General features: G+C 43.9%; 1 protein-coding gene across 1 annotated transcript in view; it reads left to right on the plus strand.

Annotated features, from left to right (window-relative positions):
* The window catches only part of LOC134840454 (calmodulin-lysine N-methyltransferase-like), a 525,993-nt gene that overhangs the window by 464,993 nt on the left and 38,712 nt on the right, over nucleotides 1–22,288 (plus strand). The window contains exon 2 of the mRNA XM_063856261.1: nucleotides 4,455–4,553. Within this exon, the coding sequence (XP_063712331.1) occupies nucleotides 4,464–4,553 (90 nt within the window). The 5' untranslated portion in view covers nucleotides 4,455–4,463. The remainder of the gene's footprint in view (nucleotides 1–4,454; nucleotides 4,554–22,288) is intronic.

The following is a 22,288-nucleotide window of genomic DNA, read 5'->3' on the forward strand; positions in this document are numbered from 1 at the left end:
TACAACCCCTTTGTGGATTAGGAGGCCAGGGAAGCTTATTTTGACTACGAACAGGTCAGAATCCTTGATTTCTGGGTCGAGAGAGTCAAAGAAACCGGCCTGTTAATGGCAGAACAACCCAAACTGGGAATCGTTTTAGAGGAACGAGTGGTTGAACCCTCGGTTCCCGAGCTGAAGGGGCAAGTGAGCTTTGAATGTGGTTCATGGGACGGTCCTTTGAAGACCAGTTTAGTAACCATGTGGGAGCTCATGAATCCTTCATGGTGCGCACATCCGAAAGCCGGTTTGATCTGGGATATGACGGCAGATGTCGCATTGGATTTTGATGATGACTCGAATCTGCATGATTTGGCCGTGATACACCATCTAATGGCCATGAAAGTAGCAAAGAAGAACGGCAAACCAGCCACGGAATTGTCCGAGGGAGGTTGTCCAAATAATTTGTTGAAATAGGGCGCTTGTCTAGCTTTCAGTTGTGGGATGGAAGGACACGTATGTGGTACAGGCCATTGCCTAAATACGCTGAGTGAACAACATAGCCAACTAGCTAAATTGTATGGAAGTCTAAGCATGTCGGACAAGATTGAAATGGAATTGATTGTGGACTGTCATGGAGTAACGGAAGTAAACTTGATTACAGCTCTGGGATTTTGCAGCATGACCAGCTCGATCGAGTCGTTTGAACGCCTGGAGCGTGCCCATGGACTGGTTACGTCCTTGAATGTGGAACTGTTCCCCGGAGCGTTGCAAACGGAGCAGAAAATTGGTGGTTGGCGAGAAGCTTGGGAAAATGAAATGAATCTGAAGGACAGACAAGCTTATCATAAGCCTACTGGCTCGAAGTATCTGGTAAATTCGAGCTCCGCGCCATATTGCAGTAGTAAATACCCTATGCACATGGTGGTGATGAATGCGAGGACGCAGTAGGTGTTGGTTGACCAATTCTTCTCCGTTCCAAAATGCGTGAGGTTGGCCAGAATGTGGGAGAAATCGTATCACTTACTGAGGAAGATCATTCGGGCCGTCCCGAAGAGATCTGAAGGCGAGTTGCAGGACCTAGTGGGTGAGAATTTCATGAGGTTGAGTGAGGGTTATGTGAGTGAACTCCAGAAGAGTAAGGCGAGTGGAGTGTTACACACAGAATTCCCCACCATTGATGAAAAAGACGACGTACATTGAATTATAACAGAAGTTTATAACCGTTACTAGGAGCTTCAGGGTACCGGACCCGAAGGAATATCTTAATGATCCATGGGGAGTATCCTTGTCACTGCTTTGCGCAGACGTTATGGTACCCCAAGCACGGGAACACGGTGTTAGTATGGGATGTGGAGGAGTTGTACTCCACGGGGTTGCCAGACCAAAACCAGCCAGTGTCAATTGTGGTAGTTAGTGCCATGCTGGCGGTGAGATAGTTAGAAGCCAACGCGGGAACGAGCGAGCAGGAAACGACGATGCCGACGCCTGAGCAACTGAGTAGCGTGAAAAGTAACCACAGTTTGGATCTTTTCAGAACCACCTGCAGGGATCTGAGGATACCCAAAGCCATTGAAATATTATGGTCGAGGCAGAACTTGATGCCTTGGATCCGGGCAGTTATGACGTCATGGATGTATGAACGCGCGAAGCGTCATATGTCCAAAAACACGGAAGTCTACAACCCTTCCAGCTAGATATAGGACCGGGAGCCTATAAGATAGTATTCCTGACGCACAAGAACGCCGTCAGCACTGCGGTGAAGCGATTAGCGGGAACGCCTTGTGCTACTGATCAAGAAAAGAAAGAGGTCTTACAAGCTGGCCTAGAACGGAATGTGAGCCTGTGCCTGCATAACAGCTTTTGAAGGAGCCGGGAGCAGAAAGTGAACGTAGTTTTACTGCCTTGTTGCAAACCGATGTTGCTGGAGCAGGAAAGCTGGTGCACGGCACGCAACTCTGTTGACATATTGCAGAAAGTCTTGGAGGATAGTGAAGCAGGAGAGCAGGAGCAAGAGACAATGGAATGAGGGATGGAAATGAAGATAGAGAGAGAGAGAGAGAGAGAGAGAGAGAGAAACTTAATTGTCATTGTGCCCTAAAACTTGTACCAATCAATTAAGCTTGATTATTGAAACTTTTAAACTTTTTGTTTGGTTGTAGTTTGGTTAAACCAGGCGTTAAGAATAGTTTAATTATCGCAATTGTTGAATAACAAGGAACATTTCAGTTGATGCTATTTAAATATATATATACATATATAGAGCATAGGTGAGTATATTTAACTAATCAAACCCGACTGAAGTTTTTAACCTGTGTGAGACACGTGTCCACTGTGTGGCGACCTGGTAGGGTTTGAGTACACTTGCTCGAAGAGGGTGAGTACCTCCTTACCTTTCCTAGCCACAGAGTTTCTTAGTTTTAATATTGAGGGCAAACGCATAAATGAATGATTATACTTGGTGAGTGACATTCAATTAATTTTAACGGGTGCGTGGCCGTGCCACGTCCCAACTTTTTAATCAGCAAGAGCGAGAAGAAATTATATGGAGAGATGATGTAGGTAGTCAGAAAAAAAAATTTGTCTAGGACACTCCTCATAGTGCAAATTTTGTGAAAATGTTGAGAGGCAGTGAAATGTAGTACGATGCCATTTATGACACGCAGTGAGTTGAGTTGGAGTAAATAATTTTCATTTTCTAATTCGGTTTGTAAAAATATTATAGAGAACTGGAACACTACTTGACAATAACCCGGAGTTATGCGATTAATGGGGACATTGAAGGGGACTATCCGGGGAGTATATACCATTCCCCCGGATTGGCACAGCGGAACCTTCCGTCGCAGCACGAAAACAACATTAGAGGCCTTAGTCTTCATATATTGATGTGAAGGAGGCTAAAATAATCTAGAAGAAAAATTTAAGAAAAATTCGAATTGCGACGTTACATTTCTGAGAAATGCAAGGACGGCCATGTTTACCCAGAAAACAGATCAAAAACACAACAACAACCGAATTAGCGAGAGACAGACGGTCGAGAAAATTGACAGAAAAAAGCGAAGCCTCTTTTTGTGACAATCACGCACGATAAGACAACAAATTGAATTCGATAGAATGAAAGGAGGCTTCAGTGGGGCAGACGGAACGAGCAGTACCCTCCAGTTTCATGAAGTTAGAGTAATAACGACGTTTTTACTGAAAGAGCGCTGAATCGGAGGCTCGGCCCCCAGAGACTGTCATATGGTGAAAGACTAAAGTAAACTAACTTTTTAGCTACCCTGATATCCCAAACATTTGAACTAACCCCGTTATTATTTGTTGTTTTAGAATATGAGTAGCTAGTAAGAGGAAAGGGTCAATCCATCTCCAATGGATTTAGTATATAACTGTCACTAAAAACATAGTAAAATCGGAAATTCGAGCCGTGTTTTTTATAGCAATCATGTAGTCTGGGGATCCGAGACTCAGCTATGTGGTTGTGTTCGCATGTAAACGAAAGCTGATCAAAAGTCGTTTGACTGATGGTCTAAAAATAGTAACTTTTTACTTAGCCCTAAACAGACCAGAGAATCAACTGGCTAGGTCGAGACGGTGAAAAACGAGTAGAAATTATGTAACTGACGCCGGCCAGTCGTCAATAGGTGCTTTTTCTACGCTCCGTCACTGTGTAGTATTTGGGCGAATGTTACATAACCATTCCCAATTCGCTAAATTGTCACATTAGCCTTACTTATCCGCCAAAACCGCCAATTTTTTTTTCAATCGGATGCCACAATAAAAGTACGAAATCGACACGCATTTTGACGGTATTCTGCTCGAATGTCACAGAAAACGAATTTTGATGTTATTTAATTCAATTCAGGATATATCCAGAAGCTGGAAGTTGTTAGAATACAGTTACAGATTTCTTCCCGTGACCCTTCTGGAACATGGAATCCGGAGGAAGAGCGGTCTTGTCTTTCTTCTGGATACCCTTCCGATTTCTCGGGTATTGTTCGGTAACGATTGTACAGCTACAATCGTTACAATTCGGACAGCCTCTATCGTAATCTCAATATGATTCACTCTTTTTCTTCACTGTCGAGAGTCAATGTAGCTGTTTTCTAGCGATATTCTGTCTGTTCTGATTTTCGCGGTTTTCAGTGGTCGCGAAGTCTCAAGGTCGTGACGTGTCTTTGTTTTCGAACGAATTTTTAAAAACTGCTTAGTAACTTCAAATTAACCTCTCCCAATTCGTCAAATTGCACGGTTAGCACTTGATCCATCGAAACGGCAAATTTTCCACTCGGATGCTTTTATAAAATTTCGATGTTGCCATGCATTTTGGCGCCATTCTGGTCGAATGTCACATTGATCCCCACTCATCTGGCTCTCTTCTATCCACATTATGTTTTACTCTGCCATATCAAGAAAAATCCTTTTGTCTATTTTGTATCCTATGTTTTCGATAAAAACTGAAATTAAAAGTGATAGTTTGCAGATGTGTTATGTCGGATGTTCGTGCTGATGGTAAACAAAAAGATGTTAAAGGATCTCCACTCTCAGAAATCGGAAGGAGATGGTCTCTCGTTGGTAAAGTAAGCGAACAATAACCTTGATTTTAGAATAGAGATGCGAGTCTGCGATATGTAGTGAGATCTCGAAAGGATGATTGTAAAACAGAAAAGAAAGCTGACTTGTGAAATTGTAAATGTTCCTTAAGCGCTTCATTTTATGTTCCTATCTATAAGTTTGTTCTCTTTTTTTTAAGTTTGTAACATTTTTCCATCATTTGGTGCTTCTTCACATTCCTCGGACTCCGTCCATTTTGTTATTTTTGGTTGCGTCAGGGTTTTATAGTTTTCTGAATTTACGCTCAGTTCATGATAGATGAAAAATGTTCCTAATATATAAATGGGAGGGGAGAGACGACAAAAGATGACTTCGAGGTCAGACTAAAACAAGATACACCAAGCTTTGATGTTGAGATACGAGTATTTTGTTTGCCATTGCCCGAGCAGGTGTATTGTAATTCAGAAGTAGGAAGTTTTTCCATTAAGCAACTTTTCTCACAATCTGTAGAAAATTTTATTCTGGCGATAAAAAAATATCAATTTCTGTCGTTGAGCTGCTAATGGTATTTGATATTAAGATATGTGTTAACTAATTAAGGCACAAGGCAAGATAACAAGGTGGTCAAGGCAAATAACTCATAATTTGAATTCTCCGGGTTGAAATCCCGTTATCGGAAAAATATCAAATTCTTCAAAACCCATCTATATTATATTTAAACAAAAACTAAATTACAAAAGGGGCCCTTCCGTTTGGTTATGTAACATTCGCCCGGAAGATACATATCGACGGATAACAAAACTAAGTCTTAAGACGACTGGCTAGCGTCTAAACAGAGCTTTGCATGCTTTTCACCGTCTCTACCAAGCCAGTACTTTTCGGTGGTCTTTCTAACATCGGGTCGACAAAAACGTTACTGCTCTCCGGCTTCGACCAGAACGCTCAAATTAACTAGATTACATGCAGAAATAGTGAGCTCATGGCTGGGTCTCAGTATCCCCAGACCACGAGGTCACTCCTAAAAGCAGGGCTACTACTTACTATATTACTATTGTTTTTGTTCAGTAGATAAAAATCATCATCTCCATCGAAGATGGATCAACCCTTTCCCACAACTCCTAGCTTCTCATCCTTATCAAAATGAATCCAGTTGTTAATTAAATTCAATTCAGGACATGACAAGAAGCTAAAAGTTTATATAAAAGGCTAAAAGTTCCAGTCCCGAAACCCTTCCGGATTCTTGAATCCAGTGAATCAAGCTCCTCAAGTTCAATTTCACGCCAATCCGGAAGGCTGGTTCTCACCCTTCACCGTTGTTGGCAACGGCCTTGCAACTATTGTAGCAGCACAATAGTTGCAACTTGGAACGTTCTCTGCTATTGTAGTTCGTTGTCGTTTTTCTTTAATCTCGATTTTCGTTCTGTTCGCAATCACAGATAAAGTTGTTCTCTTTTTCACTCGCTTTTTGTTAAAATGGCCGTTTCAGCATTTCTCAGAAATGTGACGTCATCATTCGAATTTTTGAAAATTTAAAATACTAGAATATTCTAGCCCTCACCGTTTGGCTAAACGTTCCAATAACGTCGCTAATCCTTCGAAATCATCAACTCGGAAGGCTTACTGCTCAAAATTCGAATCCTGCATAAATTGAATTTTGGCCATTCTGGTCGAATGTCACATACTCCCCGGACAGTCCGGTCAATGTCCTCATTGAATCGCACTATGTTCTAAATGGTTACAGTGTCATCGAACAGAATTTACAAAATGCACGAAATTACTTTTATCTACGTCACATCGACTCACTGCAGAATATAAATGGCATCATACTACATCACTATAGCCTTCAAATTCTTTCATTAATCTGCACATTGAGGATATGACTTAAGATAAAACATATTTTCTGACTTCCAGTGTCAATGTCCCGATTAAAGCTTTTTCTCCTAGATTTAAAAGGTGTTGGCTTGCAGGACAGTCCTGCCAACCAACAAGCTAAAATTATCCTACTATGCTCCTTCCCTTCGGAAATCTTGCTTGTTTATTGTCCTGAATATTAAAACCAAGAGACCTTGTGGTTAGAAAGAACAATGCAACAACCTCCCTCCTCAAGAAGTTACTCAAGTTTTTCATGTCACCACAAAGTGATCAGTCTTCCTAAGTGATTAAAAACAATCATGCAGGCTGGAATATTTAAATATACTCTTCCCTCAAGCCTTTCTAAATAAATAATAAGTGAGTGTCTCTAAAGCCACTTCAACTAAAACCAAAATGCAAATTTATAAATGCAACAATTTCAAAACTCAACAAAAATGTTTCAGTTTTCAATTACAACTTGGTTGCTTGGTTTCTCACTTGAGTTTTTCACACACATAAAACAATTCTGAGTTTTGACTTTTCTTCATCATTCCTTTGTTCTCCTCTTTTTTCGTCGTTTAGAAGTTCTAAAACTTCTAAATTCTTCTAATTTTCTTTCTTGCCGCCTCTTGTTTTCTCGACCATTCGTCAATGCTCCATTTCCTCCTCCTGTGACACTGACTCCGCACTTTCGGTTTCCGTGTCTTGTAGCACGTCATTGACTATCCTGACGCTGTTGGAAGCCGTCCTCCAACACTTCTGCTCTTCCACCCTCTGTTTACAGCAAGGTAGGGGATCCACGTTTGATTCTCTGTTTCTACAGAAGCTGTTGTGGAGACACAACGTCACGTTTCTCTCCAAATCTTCTTTCAGCATCTCTGCCTTCTCATTTCCACTACGCTCGCTCGTCCTGGAAATTCTTTTCACAGCGGTGGTCACTGCATTCCGATGGGTCACGAAAGCTCGCTTGAAAGCTCCTGCCCCAATATCCAGCTGATATTCACTGTACACTCTGCCATGTTTCGACATATGCTTTTTCGCATACTCGTACAACCATGCAGTCATGTTAGCTCTGAACCATGGCATCAATCGTTTTCTTGCCCATATCTTCTTCACTTCCATCGGAATGTTTAGAACTTTGCACATTGTCTCAAAAAGATCTAAATCTTTTAGACAATCTAATTTCTGCAATTGTTCTCTCGTCGGTGCCTCCTGTCTATTATTTTCTCTCACATGAGCTTCCAGCCATCGTATCGCCAGCATGGTCTTCGTCATATCGTCTAACTCCTTCTTCGTACTCCTCAGTTGATCGTTCATCTCGTCCAGATCTTGTATGGTTTGGTTCGTCTGAACCTTCTGTGTTACTTTCGCCCTTTTTGGTGGCACAGCTGCTCTCAGTGGTGAACCAGCCGAGGTCGCTTCGCTGTTCATCTCCCGATGCATTCTCGTCAGCCCAGGTTTAGGCTTAGAGGGCATTGGCATCTCACCTGGTTGGTAAGTCCTAGAACTTCCCAACCCAGGCTCATTCGCCAAGTCACTCCCTGAGAGAGCCCCGTTTCTCCACCTCATCACTCTCATGTTCGGGCGGTCTAGTACTCCTCTTTCTCCATATGCTGCCATCAACAGGACTTCCGTGGGGCGGTCCCCACGGTTGTCGTGCCCCAAGATGTTGATCAGGGCGGTCAGCAACATGACCACCTCTGGGTCCTCCAGAGCGAAGTCTCGTTCGATCAGCCGACGATAGATCGCATCTACCATCGGTCCTACATATGCCTCTGCCAGGTCCATCAATTCATCCAGGTTGAAATTGTCCATACTGTTCTTTCCAAGTTTGATTTGATTTCGATTTCAAGTTTTGACTCAAATGAGCAATTAAATGATCAATCAGGATCTAGAAAAGGAATCACGACTGTCACACCTGTCAGTTTCACCTTAACATATATCGTTAAAATCTGCTTAAAACAGTTCAGATAAAAAGATATTTATCCTAAAATTTATTAAAATCAATTGGTTTCTAAAATTTTGGAATTCGACCTAAGATTGGACAGTCCAAACTTTGGATCTATTCCCAAGATCGTCATTTAGTTGTTCATGGTCACTAACGCTTACTCACCCATGATCTTAATAACCTAACACATAACATAACATAACACACATATCACCTATTACATGCAACTTGGTCTTTGGCCTAACACTCTTTCGCACATCACTCAGCCTATACTTAAATAATATTTCTTATGTAGATATACTTGTATGTTCGTATCAGAGAATATCACGTGTACAAGCGCGTACAATTCCCGAGGATGCAGTCTTCCTCTATTTGGATCGTACACTGGAAGCGAAAGCTCCTTCACGTCCATTTCCACAAGGAAGTCCCTCAGCCTCGTCAAAGACAAGACTAGGTTTTCTGGGTCCACGTGCTGCTTCTCCGTCGCCCTCGTTACCAAGAAGCACAAGTACTTTCCCGGTATCTGCGACACCGCCGGAGGTAAGGCTGCTACGCCCCCTATCCCTGGTCTTTGCTTCCAAAGGAATTCCACGTTTTTATATTCCCTCTTAAAATCTGCCGCTAGCGCCGTCCTAAAACTCATGTCTGCGGTGATTGCTACTGCACATGTTCTGTTTGTGAGTATGAAATCACTGTCTGTTAGTATTATGTTACTAGAATATTCATTTGGTAAGTTAAAATATGACTCAACTACCCTGCCTATATCAGGTTTCTTAGGTTCTTCGCCTGTTTCTGCTTCTAAGTCTCCTGTTTCCCTTGCTATTCTTAATTTTTTTATTATCAAGTTTTCAGTGTGGGTAAGTCCTACCCCCACTCCCCGGACAAAAATATCCATCGGCGTCCCCGTCGATCGCATACCGGGTATTAAGTCAAGGTTAGAAGCTGGAATGAGAAGTTGTCCTTCCTGGGCAGCCCAGGAAGGATCATCTCGTTCGGTCTTAATGTATTTCGCGCTTTCACGATCTACGTCTTGAATCGTAACGCTGGTCTCTTTAGGGTCTGATGTCATTTCATTCAGCCACTCTAAGACACGCAGGTTCGTCTGGTCTTGTTCATATGACTGCTGTTGCTCATCGTCCTATTCTACCTCGGGTTTTGACCAGTCGTCAACCCACTCATCGTTATGATCATCGACTATGTCAATGTCTTGTGACACAGTTATTTCTTCTAAACCCACTACTTCCTCTACTATATTCTTTAGATCTATCCTATCCACTACAAAGTCGTCACCGTAAGGATTGTACTTCTTTCTTGGTCTCGTCCCGTCCTTCCGACGAGTCTGCATCGTGAACGGAAGATCTGGTTCCAAGTTCTTGGGAACCTCTGTCTGTTCGGGATCCTGCCAATCTTCCTCTGCGTAGGGTAAGGTCTCATCGTCCGCTTCGATCTGTTCGTTTGGATCCAGGTCCAGCGGTGTATCTGTACCATCCTCTACGATTTCATTTCCATCGTTCTTCTGCCTGGTGCCTTTTTCATTGACCTCACAAGCAGGATCCATCATTAGATAATCCCCTTCTTCCATGTCTGCAGGTACACACCAGTCTTCTGTCGATGGATTGTGTGGCTTGATGTTTTCGTAGTGGGCGGCTCGGCCAGTACTCAGTCTATAAAAGCGTCCCTCTTGGTGCACCTCTGTAATCATGAAGGGTCCCCTCCACTTTTTTAGAAGCTTCTTTGTTCCTTTCGGTGGTATAACGTTCTGAAATACCCATACGTAGTCTCCCACCGAGTAGGCTTTTGCACCAGCTGCTTTCTTGTCGAATCTTTTCCTCTGCCTTGCCTGTGCTTGCTGAGTATTTCGTCTACACAGATCGTTCAACTCCTGTTGACGTCTGATCACATCCCTCACGTAAACCTGTGGAGATGTTTTCTTCCCCTCATATTCTGGGTAGAAGAATGTCAAGGGTAAAGACTTCTCGTGTCCCGTCAGCATCATGTGTGGACTGACCCCAGTGGTGGAGTGTTGCGTGCTATTATAAGCTCCCATCACCTGTGGAAGGTATCTGTCCCAATCGGTCATATACCTGGAACAGTATACTCTCAGCATCGATACTAACGTCCTATTCTGTCTTTCCACTAAGCCATTCGTCTGAGGGTGGTATGTCGTGGAGTGAGCCTGAGCGACCTGTGACCGTCTCATAAGCTCTTTCGTAAGCTCGCCTACGAAAGCTGTTCCATTGTCCGATTGAAACGTCATTGGACAACCATGTCTTGCTATCCATGTATTTATCAGGTGGTCGCATGTCTCTTCCGCCGAGGCAGTTATGCAGGGCACGGCCTCTGCATACTTCGTGAAGTGATCTATCATGACCAAGACTTGGTTATAACCGCTGTCTGTCATGCATATCTTCTGGTGATCTATCTGCACGACCTCGTTGAATTCAGACTACTCAATCGATTGTAGAGGAAATCGCAACTTCCTAGGATCCTTGACCTGTTGGCATGACAGACATGCTGTCACCCATTTCTCGCATGCCTTTTTCATCCCAGGCCACTCAAAGCGCTTCAGGATCCTCTGATACACTTTGTCGATCCCTTGATGGCCCATCTGATCATGCGACCTGAATAATAGTTCTGTCTGATAGAGTTGCGGCAACACTATCGCGTTATATTTGTATAAGACCTTGTCTTCTTCTCTTCTCCTGCAAGCCACGATCCCGTCCTTGTTCAGATATAATCTCCCCTCCTTCTGCATGAAGTATTGTCTCAGGATCCTATAGCTGTCTTCTTCCAGGTCACCTTTGTCAGGTGCACCGTTTTCTATCCACCTTTTTAGGTTGCTTGTCATGCGATCATTTCTCTGCGCCCTTAGAAGGTCCGAGAGTCTGTATCTCGCCTTCAAGTACGTCTTCATGACTCTCATCTGACTGTTCAGCTCGTTGGGCTGATGTGTGTCTTCTTCCATCTTAACGCACCAAATCTTCGCCAACGGTTGTGTTTCTTGTTGAAACGGCTGAAGATCAGTCCTGACTACCTCTTTCTGCGGCAACAGGCTTATCGAACGTTTCGATACCGCTATCGTTTCTAAGTCATCCGCTGCGTTGTCAAAGACTCTTTCGCTTGGTATTAGGTAGCGATCGCTGTCCGGATCCTGGTACACCTCTCTGTCCAGGTTTCTCGCCCGAGTTTCCACTAGTAGCGTGTGTATCGCCAGTTCTGACAGCTCGGATCCCGAACTCGAGTTCCTGTCTGAATAGGTGTCCATTCCTGAGCTTTCTGACTTATCATCCGTCGAAGGTGTTGTGCTGGAGACTGCACGCTCCTCCAGATCATGTCCGTATTTCCTTCGCATCCATCTGAACTCCCCGGACAAAACTTTGTTCTCTAGGTCCTGTTTCTCATCAGGAATTTTCTCGTCTATCTCGGACTCCCCGGACAAATTTCCTTGTCCCGGGTGTTGATCTTGTGATCGCTGGTTTTTCTCCTCATCCTTCTCCCCGGACAAATAGTCTTGCAGCAGATTTTGTTCTACCTCTTCACCCTCTTTTTCTCGGTCTACAAAGGTGACGGTTTTCTTTCGCTTGCTGCTCCCCTGTTCTTTCCGTCCGTAAGAAGTACTGGTTAAAATCTCTTGGGGTATTGAGGATACTAGTTGCTGAACTATTGTCCTACAATCCCTCTTGTTCTCTTCGTGCTGTCGTCTGGACGGCATGATCTTCACCTTCTCACTGACTGTTAGCGATGCCATTGCTGCTGTCCACTCGGGGTCATCTCTGGTCACTTCTCTTTCTAACAATCCACCCAGCATCCGCATTACTTGTGGTGTGACTTGCACCGTTTTATCCAATAATGAGAGGCTGTTCATATTCATGCGAGAGAGTTCTTGCTGGACCAGGTTCGAGCGCAGCAACAAATCCAAGGGGACCGGGTCCTCCTTGGACAGGATCTTTATCTCGGCTGCTTTCTCTACAGGTAGCTCAGGGTGCCCTGGAATTGGATGTCCTGATTTATCCAACCATCTCGTTAAGGGAAGCTCTTCATAAGTTTCTTTGTCCAGAAACGAGAATCCCTCCTTTACTTCCGCCTGATTGGCCTGCTTCTGCTCCAATCTTTCATAGAACTCAGTTTTCTTACTGAGGCTGTCAGCATTCTGGTGTTTATCACGCATCCTATGTTCGATTATCATATGGTATCCATCCAGTCTTACTATCCATCTACCAATATAACTCTGATCCATCGAGTAGGTCTTCAACCAGGATAACGCTCTGTTGTCTACGCGTAACTTGAAGGGAGCGCTCCCCAAGTATGCACGGTACTTCTCCACGAAGGTGACTACTGCAAACATTTCTGCTTTTGGTGCGCCATATTTCATCTCTGTGTCACTCAAGACTTTGCTGCCGTATGCAATGGGACGGAGAACTGTTCTTCCGTTCCACTCTTGCTCTTGATGCAATATTCCTGAGATGGCCACCACCGATGCGTCTGTGTCGAGAACATACATGCCCTTTTCTGTAGGCATGCCCAGCACTGGCGCTTCGCACAGTTCCCGCTTTATGTTCTCGAATGCAACCTGTGCCTCATCGTTCCATTCGAACTTTTTCCCTTTGTTGCGCATCAGCTTCTGCATTGGGTACACCTTATCCGCATATCCTTTAATGAATTCACGGTAATAATTGGCAAACCCCAGGAAGCTCATTAGCTGTGTGTCCGTCCTCGGAGCTTTCCATGTCAGCACAGCCTCTACTGCTTCCGGATCTGGCCTCACACCATGCCTGTCCACCATTCTTCCCAGGTACTTGATCGAATCCCTAAGGATTTCACATTTCGATGGTTTGCATTTCAAGCCTGCTCTTTTCATACATCCGAAGACCTCATCGAGCCGGTCAATGTGATCCTCCAGGGTCGGTGTCGCTATGACTACGTCATCCACGTAGCACATCAAGAGATTCCCGTACTTTTTGGTCACTCCTGTCAAAGCCTGAGCCATCAGCCTTTGAAAGGTTGCTGTTGCATTGCACAAGCCGAAGGGCATCCTCTTCCACTGGTACAACCCCAATTCGCACGCGAAACCGGTTTTTTCCCTATCCTTTTTCCGCAAAGGAACCTGCCAGAAGGCAGAACCTAAGTCCAATGTGGTGAAGAACTTTGCATCACCAAGTTTAGATAGGCTCTCGTCTATTCGCGGTATCGGGTACGCATCTTTAATCGTTACCGCGTTCAAGTAACGAAAGTCGCAACAAAATCTAAGCTGCCCCCCTTTCTTTTTCGCCATTACTACCCCGCAAGCCCATGGCGATTTCGAGGGCTCTATCATGTCGTATTCAAGCAACATTTCTATTTCCGCTCGGCACGCTTCCGATTTATGTGGCGTCATTCGCCTTGCGCCTTCCCTATGGAGAACGGCGCCCTCTTCTAGTTCGATTTCGTGTTCGACGAAGTTACAGCAACCGATGTCCGCCTTATGTTTTGAAAATACCTCGGCGTTCCGATTTAGGAGGTCCCGCAATTTTTTGAAATCTCCCTCCCCTATTTTTCCTCTCAAATGTTCTATTTCTGGCAAAACCGGTTTGTCAGAATCTAGTTCATATGACGAGGGGCGTTCCGGAAAATTCGAGCAGCTTGATAAGCCGTCGTCCGTTTCGGATTTCATTGAAAACAATTTATGAATAGATTTTAATTCATTAATTCTCTTTAAGATTTTATCTTTATTTGCATGATAAGGACAGTCTTTCACATTATGTTTCTTCAAGTTTTGTGTCTCCTCATAGTCGGTCCTCATCGGCAAGGCGTAGCCAAGCTTCTTTCCACGCTGGATTGAAACCGTGGTGTCCAGTGTGTTCAACAACACACTGACACACAGTCCGTTTCGCGTTACCGAGAAGCTCCGGCCTAAAATCACCGAACTCTGACTATTTGGATTCGGTACCAAGCAAACCTGTTTACTATCACTCAACGAATTCAAATTTCTCATTCTAAAAATTGCTACTACAGCTTGTCCTGGTTGTAATTTTACTTTTCTATCCAAAAAAACTGGTACCTTATTTTCGTCTGTTATTATCCTATTAATTGGTCTCTTAACATACTTTCGGTCCGGGTTTCTAATCCGTATCAGACCGTTGTTCAAGTCAATCATCACGTCAAAATTCCTGACAAAATCTCTGCCCAAGATGAATTGGTCGGCGTCGTCCAGATTCTCTACCACCAGGAAGCTCATCCAAAGGTCTCGTCCTCCCATGTGAAGGACCGTTATCGGTGTTCTTCCGGCTACGTAGATGGCTCCTCGATTGGCTGCGGCTAAACGGAGATTCGTTGGAATTAGATCTTCCCGCGTGAAGCCCATTCTTTCCCAAGTTTTTATCGGCATCACACTCACTACCGCTCCTGTGTCCAGAAGCCCTGTGACTCCGATTTTTGTTCCGTTGGTGTCGAGCAGGTGTGCTGTCACATCTGCTTCATATCCAATGTGTACCGCGTCTTGTTCCATCATGGCGTCATGGCCTATCCTGCGGACTTTGAGTTCCTCTTCTCCCAAATAGATCTGCCCTATTTGGTCATCATCTGTTGTTACATAAGTCCTGGTGTAGATGCTGATCCCATCCACGTTCAGCATCACTTGATACGGCCCATAGACTTCTAGGTAGCGTCCATGAAGTTTCTTCATGCGAGGGCCACCCGTGGTTAGTAGTGCCCTCACAGCCCTCGACTCGGTGCGTGGCTCCATCTGCCTCAGATAGTCTGCATATGTGTCCAAATGCATCAAAGTGAACTCAGATGGTTCACTCAGATTTCTGATTACCTGATGCCCTGCCACCGAGATTATCGATTGTATTTTACTTCCTTGCGGTGCCATACCGAACCTCTGACCAGAGATAACATTAAGTTTCATGCTCAAGCTGCTTGGTGCTTTTGCCTCTTCAACTTCCGTTGCTTCAAAGGCGTTCAGTTGCTCCTGTAATTTTTCATTCTCCAGCTCGAGTTTCACCTTTTGCTCAATCTCTTTCGTCACTAGTTCCTGCTGTACTCTATTTATAGCATCCCTCGCAGCTGCCCTATAATCGATCTTGAAGTCATCGGCCGCAGTTGCTGGTTCCGGTTCACGTGCTTCTTCTGTTACCGCTTGCATCTTCTTTGCCACCAGCTCTTGAGGTTTATCCTTTCTGCGTGCCTCCGCTTCACTCAAAAGTCGAGCCTTGCTGGCTTTCACTCCTGACAAAGCTTCTTCATGTCTTGGATGCTTGATGTCTGCCACTGCATCCCAGAATTGCGGACAATCTGATTTAAAATGACCTTCCAAGTTACAAAAGAAACACCTCGGGCCGAATTTCGCAATTACTCCTCTCATGAAATCCTCATGATCCAACTCTGACGCATCTTCGTCCTCGAGGCTAAAGCCTATTGCTTTCATGCCTTGTTTGTAAGCTGGGCATGCTGACACATGATGGTCTGTTGAACTGCAATTAGCACAAGAACGTCTCTTGTCCATATCATCCCTCGGTTTGTACCAATTGTTCCCTTGGTTTGCTGGTCCGTTGTTAAAATTGCCATAATTGTTCTTGTAATATCCAGATCTCGAAGGAGGTTTCAACAAAAGATACTCTTTTGATTTGAGCCTCAACTCCTCCGGTGTTGGCGCATTAGTTGATAGTGGTGTGTAATGCGTTGCTAGCATCGTACGAAGTTCATCATTTTTCACACCATCGATGAATTTTGAGGCTACGGCCAGGTTCATCCTTCGGTTTGACTCATCCGGTTGGCTGCGTCTTCTCAGCATTTCCAAATCATCGAGAAACTTGTCTATTGTTTCATCTTCTCGTTGCCTCCGTTTCTCGAAGCGCATCATCGCCTGGTGCCCCTGCACCCCTGATCCGAAACGGTTTAACAAGATTTCGAAGATTTTCTCAGCAGTGTCACGTTGATACTGTTTCTTGGCCATGACACAGTTCAGGGCTGTCCCTTCTAAGTTGCTGGTGAGCGCGCTGCATTCCTGTCTCTCCGACAAGTCCTCTTCCTCGAAATGCAGCTTCATTACCTCTATCCAGGTATCAATACAGCCATCAGATTCGTCTTTGTAGCATCTTGGTTTCTTAAAGACTCTTCTGGACTTCTCACTGCGTTCATTGGTTCTTGATAACCTCGTCAGGAATGTCTCTAAAGACCTGTTCAGGGGTTCAAATGCTGTGGCCATTGCCGTAGCATCCCTTGAGTGTCCCGCTTGAGTGTCCTCACACCTTGTCGAAGGCTCTGTGTGCGGTGCATCCCTGCAATCCGAATCACCATGAGCGTTTCCCGCTTGGCCCATGTGACTCCTCCTCGGGCTTGTATGCCTCATGTTGCCAGAATCGCTTCTCCCAGTCGCATGTGTGCTTTGCGTTGGTCGTTCGTTCGAGGTTTGTCTGTTCCCCGTTGAACTTGCTCTACTGTTCGGGCCCCATGCTGTATTACCCCTCGTGGCATAGCCTGATGAACTGCCCCTGCCTCTAGTGGATCCATATGTCTTCCTCCTTTGATGTTCATTGAAGTTCACCCTCGGTTCCCTGCTGAGACCTCCCGAGTTCGGCTCTCCTTCTTTTGGTCCACTCTTGCTGCTTAGTAGCCCGTCCAACCTATCCATGATAGCCTGCGTTCGCCTCTCCATCATCGCGTCTATCTTTGTGTCAAGAGACCCAAGAGACTGCTCTTGCTGAATTCTTAACTTCTCCATGTCGGCTCTTAAGCGTAACTCCCTCTGTTCCGCCTCTCTTGTCATTCGCGACAAGTTCCTCGTCATATGTTCGTCCGTTCTTTCTTTCAAGCGTTTTTCGCTTCTGCCAACTTCTTGTCTGTTGCGGTTTATTTCTTCCCGCAGACTTTCTCTTTCAATGTGAACTGCTCTTTCCAGTTCACTCATCCTTATCGACATCTGTTCATTTTGTTCTCCTAAACTGCCCACTATGTTGTTTAAAGCTTCCTCTAGTGCTGCCCCGTTATCCATGAGTGGCGTCACTAGTGGTGGTGTAACTCTGTCGGTCCCAGGTAGCTTCGTGCTGGTCGAGATCCGGGCCTTGACTCTCTGTCTTGACGTCTTTTCATTATCTATTTCGGAATCCGCTAACGCGTTGCCTAGCCCTCTGGTTCTACTCTCTCCAGTTTGTGGCTCTGAACTTGTCCTAATCGCGAAGTCTTTTGACTGGCCTGGTGTGTTTGCCTCTTTGCTTATCGTTGTCACTACACCAAATTTGTCCATGGTTCCAGTCTCTCTTCCGACGTATGCTTCGTTCTCCTGGATCGAACTGTTGAGGCTGACCTGAGATCCAAAGTCCCCTTGCTCCTCTTCATCCTCTTCCTCCTGGGACTCACCATCGTTTCCTGCTCCTCCTCCCATGCTGAATGGAAAGATGTTTCCGAAGGTGTTCTTCATTCTTTCTGAGAACGATGATGAGGTTGTTTGTTTTCCAGTTCCGCTTGCCATCATAGTGTTGTCTGTCGGAGATCTTCTAGTTGCCGTTACTTCAGTTGAGATGTCGGACAGTTCCGACATCTCCTCTCGATCCAATGTCCCGGTGGAAGTGGCAAAATCATGGCCTTGTTCTACCGGGGTAGATTCACTCGCCAGCCTTCTGCCTCTCCCTTCCAGTTCATTTACTTCCTGGTTGTCGTTCATGGTATGGTCCGTATTGACCTCCACTTCTAACAGTTCTCTTCGCTCTTCTGAGGTCTTTTGACTTCTCGTTTCAACCATTCTGCCTGAAACCGTCCCCCTTTTGTCAGACCGGGATCACAAAAGGATCGGTCATCGTTTTTCTTTGCTTTTCAGGTATGAATTTCCTAGAGCTATTACCTCGTTTTGGTATCCTTGACTTGTCTAAACTCATTCTTTATTTGTCACTTTCCTATGCCTACTCTTGACTCAATTGCTAGAGACCTTATAGTTTTATTAACAATAATAATGACACAACACAATAAATTTCACCAGATTCTATTAAATAGTGACCACGAATCCCTGTATGTTGTCAGAGTACAGTTTGTATAAAATTTATTCACACTAGCCGATTATCGGTCCAAAGATCTGGAAACTAGCACAATATGATGTTATCAGTCAATTTAAAAGATAGTGTAGTCACTACCCAATCAAGCACAGTTTAGGTTGATTTAAAATCAAAAACAAAAAATATATATTGACACAATATGAATGTATATATAAAAAAACGTATGTGTCTTGTACTCTTAGTTGGTCGCAGTACAATAGTCGAACCTGTCTTTTAAAGAAAAAGCTTTCCCTGCTTGGTGCTGCACCAAACAGACAAAACTTTGAAGGCAGTTATTTTCTCAAGTGGGCGTCTATTGCACCCACCGAGTATTGTGTTACCTATCTGCCTTCGGACTGCCCGAGCTAGACCTACTAAAATCCTCAGGGCAGTCACTTTTCCCAAAAACGTATTATGTTTCAATCCACACCAATGAGTCACGCTCTTTCTAATTTAGACTTAGTGTCGCGAATATCCGAGTTCGGATCTGTTTTGTATTAGTCTGGTTCTTTTTGAAAGGCAAGTTACCAGTGCAGTCACTGATACCTAGCCTGTTTATTAATAACCTAATACCTCTCGCTTTTTAGTCTTTCTTTCGTTTACCTAAGTCCTTAATAAAATAATACCCCTCCGGATTGGTACAAATAGGACCCTTCCGGACTGTCAGAATTTGGACCCCTCCGGATTGGCACCCCTCCGAGTTAGTTAATAGTAGACCCCTCCGGATTTGAACCCCTCCGAATTAGCAACTATAAGACCCTTCCGGATTCGGACCCCTCCGGTTTTGTGGAAGAGAGACCCCTCCGGATTCGGACCCCTCTGACTTTGAAAAATTTCGACCCCTCTGGATTGGGAGCCCTTAGCTCTGTCAAAGTAGCTTTCCGTAGTTTTCTTAATTTCAGCTTATACCCCTCCGGATACGTTCTGCGTTGCTTTTATGCTGTTTGAATTAACTGGGAAGGGTATAGGGTCCTTTCCTAGACCCCTCCGGATTGAAGTTAAGGCACTTATTTGACAATTCACACTAACGGTGAAGGGTCTTATCACTTGCCTAATTTCGACTCTATTATGGTTGTCTTGTGCCTTCAGCCCTCCCTTTTTGTCTAGAACTGTCCTAAGTTACTTAGTTCAATCGCTATCAACTTTTGGTAGAGGTATAAGGGTTTTTCAGAAAAATTTATAAAACGTGAAGGGTGTACCCCTCCGGATTTGTGTAATTTGCTAAAAACAATCTCAAAAAATTTTCTCGCTCGCTTTTTCGAGTAATTCTCTTTCCTACTAGTAAGTTCAGCTAATTTCTGATCTAATTGTACCAAGATTGACTCGATATGCTCTGTAGTTCCAAAGTTATTAACCAAAACGTCCTTTTTTCCAAACTCAAAAATTTTCTCTCTTATAGGTTCCGCCTAACTTTTTCCGCAAATCTGGTCCTTTCGACCTGAAAATTATTGATCCGAGCTCAGAAGGCCTATACTCTTCTAGTTCAATGCAAAAGACCCGATCTAAAACGCTTTTGTAGAAAAAATTTGCGAAAAACTATGCTACCTGGACCCCTCCGGATTGATGAATCCACCAAATCAAACACGTTATGTTCGATTTCTCTGCAACCCGGAAGGCTTTCGGGTAGCGGGTTTTAAAACTCGTAGATTCACCAGTGGACGTTGTCCGATCAACTATTTTTACTGTCCTAACTCAAAGATTTCAAAAAATTTTCTGATTTTATAGTGTTTCTTACTAGCAAAAAATGGGAAAATTTGGTTTTTTGTACCAAACTAGTTCCAACCACTTCCGAACTAAAGTTAACCGGTTCTACTTATTACAGTAGTGCAGTTACGATGTAACACACTAACTTAGCGCTTTTTTCCGTTTCAAAAAATATCGATATCTCAAAAATCGCGACTTGTGGGGGGATCAAAATATCGCTATTTTGACCCTAAAAACCGGTCTGTTTTCGTTGTTTTTCACTGAAAAACGATATAAGACTATTAATATAGGCTATATAAATAATAATATTAGTAATATTATACCCCTCCGGGTTTGTTTATTATCCGAATTAAGGTGCTTAACTCGGATATTCGCAGTTCGGTGAAGGGTCACTACAGTGCAGCACTGTCGAGCCCCCCACAGATTACTACCTTACTTTTTGTACCAAAAGGGATACAAAACTTGTTAACGATACCCAACAGTCGATTGTTGTTGTCGTTGGGCCCCTTCTTGTTGCTCCTTGTACTGCTTGCCGGATCGGTCTTCACCCAGGACCCTTCCGAATTGAGCGCAAATCAGCTGACCCTTCCGGATTGAGCGCAATTTATCATTAACGTGCTTAAATGCTCAAATAACCCTACAGTACAAGCCTCACAAACGGGCTACAAAACTGATCGTAACAATCCTGACTGATATAAATGCCTGTAATAACAATATATCTATCAACAACAAACGGGGGGGTTGAATCACATCTTGTCTGGGGGGATGATTTCTACTGATTTTTTACTTTTTTACTGTTTTCGGTTTTTTCGGTTATTTTTTATGTTTTTTGTTTTTCTTGGGTACTATACTACTTTTTGTTTGGTTTTGCTTATATCTTTAAGTGTTTTTGGTCGCAAACCACTCAGGGGATGAGGAGACGGCCGATCCCCCCACCCTTCCTGGTTCGTGAATTTTCGGTCTTAACTAGGTTAAAAAACTATTCACGGCAATTCGGAAGGCCTCCGCGTTCCGAACTACCCTTCCGCCCCGGCGGTTTAGGCCTATTAAGGGCGTTAATGTGAGCATCCGCTCGGCGCGGAGTGCTCGTTAACGGTTCTGCCGGTCATGATGTTAAAAAAGAATAACACCCAGGAGCGCCATAAAAACATACATGTAACATTCGCCCGGAAGATACATATCGACGGATAACAAAACTAAGTCTTAAGACGACTGGCTAGCGTCTAAACAGAGCTTTGCATGCTTTTCTTCGTCTCTACCAAGCCAGTACTTTTCGGTGGTCTTTCTAACATCGGGTCGACAAAAACGTTACTGCTCTCCGGCTTCGACCAGAACGCTCAAATTAACTAGATTACATGCAGAAATAGTGAGCTCATGGCTGGGTCTCAGTATCCCCAGACCACGAGGTCACTCCTAAAAGCAGGGCTACTACTTATTATATTACTATTGTTTTTGTTCAGTAGATAAAAATCATCATCTCCATCGAAGATGGATCAACCCTTTCCCCCAACTCCTAGCTTCTCATCCTTATCAAAATGAATCCAGTTGTTAATTAAATTCAATTCAGGACATGACAAGAAGCTAAAAGTTTATATAAAAGGCTAAAAGTTCCAGTCCCGAAACCCTTCCGGATTCTTGAATCCAGTGAATCAAGCTCCTCAAGTTCAATTTCACGCCAATCCGGAAGGCTGGTTCTCACCCTTCACCGTTGTTGGCAACGGCCTTGCAACTATTGTAGCAGCACAATAGTTGCAACTTGGAACGTTCTCTGCTATTGTAGTTCGTTGTCGTTTTTCTTTAATCTCGATTTTCGTTCTGTTCGCAATCACAGATAAAGTTGTTCTCTTTTTCACTCGCTTTTTGTTAAAATGGCCGTTTCAGCATTTCTCAGAAATGTGACGTCATCATTCGAATTTTTGAAAATTTAAAATACTAGAATATTCTAGCCCTCACCGTTTGGCTAAACGTTCCAATAACGTCGCTAATCCTTCGAAATCATCAACTCGGAAGGCTTACTGCTCAAAATTCGAATCCTGCATAAATTGCATTTTGGCCATTCTGGTCGAATGTCACATTACGGTAAGTGCACAAACTGGATAGGGCCATACCAGCGATATAAAAATGCATATATATCAGCAATGAAGTCATAAATCAGCATTAAATGCATCGTCGTAAAGTTAATTTATCTTAGCCGTCCTTCCTCTACAATAGCGCATATGGAGTTGTCGATAAATTGAACTTTGCGTAGCGTTCT

This window comes from Symsagittifera roscoffensis, chromosome 2 (assembly GCF_963678635.1).
Source record: "Symsagittifera roscoffensis chromosome 2, txSymRosc1.1, whole genome shotgun sequence".
Taxonomy (NCBI): Eukaryota; Metazoa; Xenacoelomorpha; order Acoela; family Convolutidae; genus Symsagittifera; species Symsagittifera roscoffensis.